Below are 6867 nucleotides of genomic sequence, written 5' to 3'. Positions count from 1 at the left end.
AACTGCTTTGGGACAAGGGAGGGGGGTGGCGGGGGGGAGGCAGCGTGTGTGGCACTGACTCAAATGCCACCCAAGTCCCCACCAGCCGCGCATCGCTTCCCCAGCCGCACTGTCACTCCGCTGCTGGCACGCACGCCACGCTGCTTTGGCAGAGCTCCCAAGGAGTCACCGGGATCAAAAAGCAAAAGGTCACCCGGGCCCTATATCGAGACGGTGCCGACTGATCCAAATCCCCCCCCCGAGCCGGCGCAGCAGCTACTGGTGCCATCATCCCACTGGGATTATCTCCCCGTTAGCACGGCAGGAGCAGGGCTTGTTTACTGCCACCCGTGTCCCCGGCGGGGATTTCCACCCCCTGTGCCCTGCGGGATACAAAATCAGCCTGGGGATGGTGGAAACCTGGGTTATTCCTCCTTCCCCAAGCAGCCCTACAAACCCCACGGCGGCGGGGGGGAGCTGGCAGCCCCAAGCTCCACGTCCACCCAGCCCGGTGGTCTCCATCACCCCACCGGATTTTTGGGAAGATGGCTTTTCCCAGCCCCTGGTGGGACAGGATGCAAGTGGGATGAGCCCTGTGAGGGGATGCATCCGTAGGAGGTGGGATAAGGAAGGAGGGAGCCGGAGGAGCTGCCCTGGGGACAGGAGGCGGGATGCTGGTGACAACGCCCGTGCGAGCTATGCGCAGCCGGCCCAACGGGCACTGCCAGCGAGGTCACAGGCGCCTTCCGGCTACGGGGTTTCACCCAACCTGATGGGTTAGGTCTATTTTAAGGTGCTGGATGTCAACCGGGCCCGGCTGATAGTTGGCTTCCAGCTGCTGAGGGTCCGTAAGGGGATCCAAGGGTGACTTGTCCAAACTCCCGGATTTCCCCCCCAAAAAGGGGAGGGTGACAGAACCCTGGAACAGGCTGCCCAGGGAGGTTGTGGAGTCCCCTTCTTTGGAGATTTTCAAGACCCGCCTGGATGCAGTCCTGAGTAACATGCTCTAGCTCTAGGCAATCCTGCTTCAGCAGGGGAGTTGGACTAGATGATCTCTATGGTCCCTTCCAACTCTAAAATTCAGTAAAATTCAGTCAAATAAAACTGCTTCGTTGCCACTGATCCCCCCACCCCACGGCATCGCACGGCACCGCACCCCGTCTCACCCTGAACATCTGCATCCATCCCCGTCCCTCCACCATCAATCCCTCCTCCTCCTCCTCCTCCTCCCAGCCCGCCTTCAGCGATGGAGCTGGAACTCGGCGCCTTCAAAGTTTGGACAACAATCAAATCCCAGCGAGGCGTGGGAGGGGGGGGGGGGTTTGTTTTGTTGTTAAGTGAAAGGACCAAAAAGAACCCACCCCCAAACCAATTGCACAACCCCATGGGCTGCTGCTTCATAAACCACAGCAAGGTCACGGGAGCTGCCACCACTCGAGGACCACGGCCACTGGAAAATACAACGGAGACTGGAGTATCTCCTTGGCTGGCTGGCAGAGGACACTTAAAAATAAATTAAAAGCCACTAAAATGGCAAGTGTGCTGGCTGAGAGGGCTCCTGCAGTCTTTAAAAACAAGAACCTCCCTTAGAAACAGCGCTCTGGCCTCCTAATAACCTTAATCGCTCCCGACAGCCCCAAGAACCAGGTTTAATGACATGATTGTGTTTTGTTTGCTTTTCAGGCTCCTTTATCTCACACGGCACCTTGCACTCAGCTCAAGCGACGAAAACCTAGTTCCTCCCAAATTCACCCCCATTCCACTGCAATCACAAGCTCTAGCTCCCAAAACGGTGGGAATTGAGCCGGGGAAGAGCCTGGTGCCGGCACATCGGCATCCCGCCACGGGAAACCCCCAGTAAAGCTGGAAAAGCTCCCTGGTGCCCTTTGCACTCCCCAGATAAGAGGGCTGGAGTGATAAAAGGCTTTTTGGGGGCTCTTTTTGCTGGATTTACATCCCCATCCAGGCTATGTAAATATTGTTCATGAGAGCACATCCCTCCGCAGGGTTAGGATATCTGGAGGAGAGTCGGAAACCCGGATGGATGTGGGGAAGCCCCCAGGAATGCCAAGGTCTACAGGGCCCTTGAATCTGTGAAATGGGGTCGTCGCAGCTCCTTGACAAATAATAAAAACACCAAACCCTGCGGATTTGAGTAAGAAGGTGACACCACAGTATCACCTTCAGGAGACTGGAGTCTCCTGGGCACCAGCAGTGGGAGATGACACCCATCACAGGCGTGTGGGTGGATCTCTCACCGGTTGGTAATTTGTATTTAAGAGTGTCTGTAAGAGTGCCCTCACCCTTCCCAAAGTCCAGAGCTAACACCTGGGGTAGATGTCTTTCGTTGCAGTGGGCTAAATAAAGTACAGCTTCATGGCAGCCGTCCCTGCTCGGTCTCATCCAGGCCATGAAGTGTTGTTGAATTTTAGTTGGGACCGTTTCCAAGAATGACCTCTTGCAATTTACGCTCTCCTTGGATTTCCCTTCTCAGCTCCAGCCACGCTCACCTGCCCTGGGACGAGTCCATGGCTTCTCCTCCCTGTCTTTCACTCTGACTGTTCCCACTGAAATGCTTTATTTTCTCCAAGAAACAAACTCACTCTTTCTTACCAAGCCTCCATTACGATGTTGGAGTAAAAACAGCCTTTTCCAGCTCAGCTCACTTGTCCTAAGGATGTGAAATCAGTGCTCACAAAGAAATTCCCCACCGAAAGAGATGGGAATCCAAGCATAAGGGTGACACCACCTATGCCTCGGCCTCGTGGGCACATGGAGATGATAGGATGGTCCATCAGGCTTCCCTGGGCACGGGGCACTCCAGAAGCCTCTGCTCCCCAGATGGGGCTGGACTAAAAGGGGGAAGCTGCTCCCCAGGTTCCTGCAGGCAGGAACACACAGGATGCACTTAGAGGAGCCGTGGCCAAACCAGACCAGCTCCTCAGGCCATCTCTGAGTGCCTGCAGCTCCCATTTCCAGCAACCAAAACATTAAATATTAAGCAAAGAGAGTTAATCTATACCCGGGATATTGACACAAAGCGGAGGAGAGGAGAAGGAAAAGATAAATAGAGATATTTTTTTAAAAAAATCGATGCACATCTCCAGGCTGCCCCACCAGCACTTGCCAGACCTCCGAGGATGGCACCAAGGATGTGTTTGGAGGAAGAAGATGCATCAAGAAGTGCCACCCTCCCGGCTCTCCCTGGGTAGCTGGGACCCTCGGGTGGCTTGGGCACGAGTGGGACCTCCTCAGCTGAGGGCAGAGCCCTGGCCAGGGACGGGCTCACCTCACACTCACCTCTCCCAAGGTTGGGAGAGCATCCAAAGTGGTGGCAGAGCAGACTTAAGCAGATTTAAGAGGGTCAGTGCCCAGTTAATGCTCACCAGGACCGTTCTGCCACTCAGTTTGGCTTTTGGAGTGGAGGAAGATGAACGGACCGGGATGGTTTATCCATCCCCCAGCTCAGCCCACGCCTGGTGGGACCAGCATCGGAGCAGCCGCGGATCCCTCAGCGCCGGAACGAGCCTCGTACAACCGGAGGGAAACGCCACCATTCATCTCCCAGCAAAGGCTTTCAAGCATCACTCGACACCTCTACCCAGCAAAGGAGACCGATGTGTTTTTTTTTCCTGGCTGAGCGCTCACATGTATATTATTTTTTTTCCCTTCTAGTCTCAGCGTTCCCCCCTCAGGTCCTCCGCTCCCCCCGAAAGAAAACAAACCCGAAAGCACAGAGTGTGCCTTGCAAAAGTCCCGGCTGGGGCGTCCCGCGGCGCGGGGGCACGCGGTGGTCCCAGCAGCCAGCCAGCCCGCCCCAGCCCGCCGCCGCTTGTTGACATAGGCGGGCGCAGTATATTTCTTTAAAAGAGAGGAGCCCTATGCATTCGATGCATTGTTGCGACAGGGTTTGTTTTCAAAGCCTGACCCCAAACCTGAACTCCGCGGATCCTGCGTTTCTCAAGATCAAACGCCCAGAAAAAAACGTGACCGATGCAAACAAGAAATAAACCTTGATAATTATAGCCGTTTGCCGGGGCGGCTATTGTTTAGTGCAGACTAGTACCCGCTCCCGGCTGGGGCGTCCCGCGGCGCGGGGGCCCGCGGTGGTCCCAGCAGCAAGCCAGCCCGCCCCAGCCCGCCGCCGCTTGTTGACATAGGCGGGCGCAGTATATTTCTTTAAAAGAGAGGAGCCCTATGCATTCGATGCATTGTTGCGACAGGGTTTGTTTTCAAAGCCTGACCCCAAACCTGAACTCCGCGGATCCTGCGTTTCTCAAGATCAAACGCCCAGAAAAAAACGTGACCGATGCAAACAAGAAATAAACCTTGATAATTATAGCCGTTTGCCGGGGCGGCTATTGTTTAGTGCAGACTAGTACCCGCTTTAGCATAAACATAACCCTATTTTAAAAAGGATGCCTGAGCGGCTTACGGCATTGCTCCCCACTTTGCCTCCAAACCCCCTCTTTGATACAAACCCACCTTCCAGAGAACGGAGAGGAGCTTTAAGAGCGGAGCCAAAGGGCGAGGCGATGCGAACACCGGGGTGGGAGCGGGTCCTCGTCCCCCCGACCTGCTCCTGGTTGGTGGGGGATGAGGGGGACCCCGGGGGTCCGGCTGTCACTTGCAGCCAGCAGGACCAGACCCACGTCGGAGGACAAACAGGGAGGGCTTTTCAGGAAGGCCCTATCACTTAGCGCTTGGAAAGGAGCTACAATATTTTCCCGATTATGTTTGCACGCAAACGAGCGCCGCAGGGAAATTATGCAACCCTGAGCGGGGAGGGGTGGGAGCGAGGGAGGAAGGGCTGGGGGGGGGGACCCCACGCTGCATCCCCCCGGCCCCAGCCAGCGCAGCTGCAGCCCCCGAGGTGCCGCGCTCCCCGCTGCAGATGGGCTCCATCACCGCCACCTCTCCCCGCCCCACAGGCAGCGCTCGGCCGATGCACCGCGGCACGGGGGTTATTAACGGCCTCTTCATTAAGAACCCGGACCAAAATGCATCTATACGTCACCCAGGCAATTTAATTACTGAGCCCGGATTCACCTCGCACACCCACACGCCCTTCTTTTTCGAGGCCTCTGTGCGGTCATATCCATAAATAAATAGATCCCAGGAGTAAGAGGCAGATGTTGACTCCTACAACCTCCGTCTTGGGCATGGAGCCTTTAAACCACCAGAGCTCGCAGTATTTAATTTCTTTTGTTAACGCTTCTACCTTCAGAGCCCTGCCCTAGGCTTTCTAGATACGATCACAGGGAGCAGGAAAGAGCTACGCGATGAGCTTCCTGGGGATCACACACGCACACGCACACACTCATACAGCCCATCAATCACCCTAATTACAACCGGCCACACGTCCGCAGCTCTCTGCGGCACTCCGTTACTGCCCATAATTACACGATCGCATCGTCTCTCTGGTAACAGCATCGCGGAGTTAATTTGGGATCTGGGGATGCGGTGTCCCTTGCCATGGGTTTCACCCTGGCGCGCTCATCGCCGCGATCACCAGCCGAGCGGAGGGAACACGGGCAACACCGGTCACCAACAGAAGACTTTCAGGTCCTCACGTGTCCCCCCAGCCCTGCCGCTCTCCGCGGCGCACTCCCGGTTCCTGGCTGCTGCCCGTGTCCCATCCAGAGGCAGGACAACACCACAAGCAGGTTCCCTCAACACAAGAGTGTTTGTCTCTACCTGCCAGATAAAAGCAAGGTGGGCCATGGGCATCCATCGCCTTCCATGGGCATCCATGACCTTCTCAGAGGGGATACCAAGACCTGGTTTAAGGCCGGGTGTCCCACCACTGGTGTCTCTCCCCAACCTGCTGGGACCACCACCCTGGCAAGCTGGTGTCCCTCTGCCAGGTCTACCTAAAGAGCGAGGACTTTGCAGCAAGCGACATCCCTTCTGCGTGTCAACACAACACAGCCCTGAGCCTGGCTGAGCCTGTAGGTCCTACCAAAACGCACACCTGGGAGCAGTTTGTGGGTAAAGGACGGTAACTACTCGAGACCCTGCACCACCCTCGGTGTGGTGGGGGCAGGTGGGGCTGCTGGACCTGCCCTAGGTAGGGTTTTCCCACTGAATGGACAGGACCAGGAGGAAGAAGCCCGTGTTGTTGAGGCAGATGCTCTCCTGCAGCCACCCCCGAGCGCGATCCGGCAGATAAGGCAGACAGACAGCTTGCAAACCCCGTCACAAAATACCAATAATAATAAATAATAAATAATAATAATAATAATAAAAAATAAAGTGGGTGGGTCACGCACACCAGCTGATTCCCCAGCGGGGAATCCACCCCCCACCACCCCCCCAAAACACAGCAGGCAGGACAAGCTGCGGGGTAGGCTTTTCGGCTGAATTACTTTTAATTGAGTACACGGGAGCTTAGAAACACATGATGCTGCTGGAGATAAATATAGCCGCGGCTACGAGGATGGAGGGGGGGGCAGGGAGCAACCGCGGTTCAACGCATCCCAACGGGAGCTGCTCAGCCCCGCCGCCCGCTCGGGGCTCCCCGGGAGGCACCGGAGCCGAACCGTCCCTCCTTCCCCCCCGCTCCCCCCGGCCCGGCCCGGCCCGACGGCTCCGCTCCCGCAAACCCCGAGCGGCCACCCCCTACTCGCCCTACCCGGGGCCGGGAAAGGGCCAGGGGGGAGCCCCGTACCTGTTTTAAACTCCAACGCCGGGTCCTTCTCCCCCTCGCCCAGGTCGCTCTGCAGCATCATGTAGAGGATCCCGAAGGAGTTGTGGATGCCGAAGATGGAGCCGTTGCACCAGGCGGCGGCGAAGACCACCACCCAGCCGAAACCGCCTTCGGGGGGCTGGAAAGGCGCTGAGGCCCCGCCGGGCCCCCGTTCGGCTCCGTTCCCGTTCCCGGCCCGC

The 6867-nt window shown here is 57.0% G+C and overlaps 1 protein-coding gene across 1 annotated transcript in view; it reads right to left on the bottom strand.

Moving 5' to 3' along the window:
* Positions 1 to 6867, bottom strand: part of SLC16A2 (solute carrier family 16, member 2 (thyroid hormone transporter)) — a 40080-nt gene that overhangs the window by 31482 nt on the left and 1731 nt on the right. The window contains exon 2 of the mRNA XM_014954894.1: positions 6650 to 6866. Coding sequence (XP_014810380.1) covers positions 6650 to 6866 — 217 coding nt within the window. The remainder of the gene's footprint in view (positions 1 to 6649; position 6867) is intronic.

Source organism: Calidris pugnax, unplaced genomic scaffold, assembly GCF_001431845.1.
Source record: "Calidris pugnax isolate Ruff unplaced genomic scaffold, ASM143184v1 scaffold38, whole genome shotgun sequence".
Taxonomy (NCBI): Eukaryota; Metazoa; Chordata; class Aves; order Charadriiformes; family Scolopacidae; genus Calidris; species Calidris pugnax.
The sequence above is the reverse complement of the archived record's forward strand: the minus strand, read 5'-3'. Positions and strand labels throughout refer to the sequence as shown.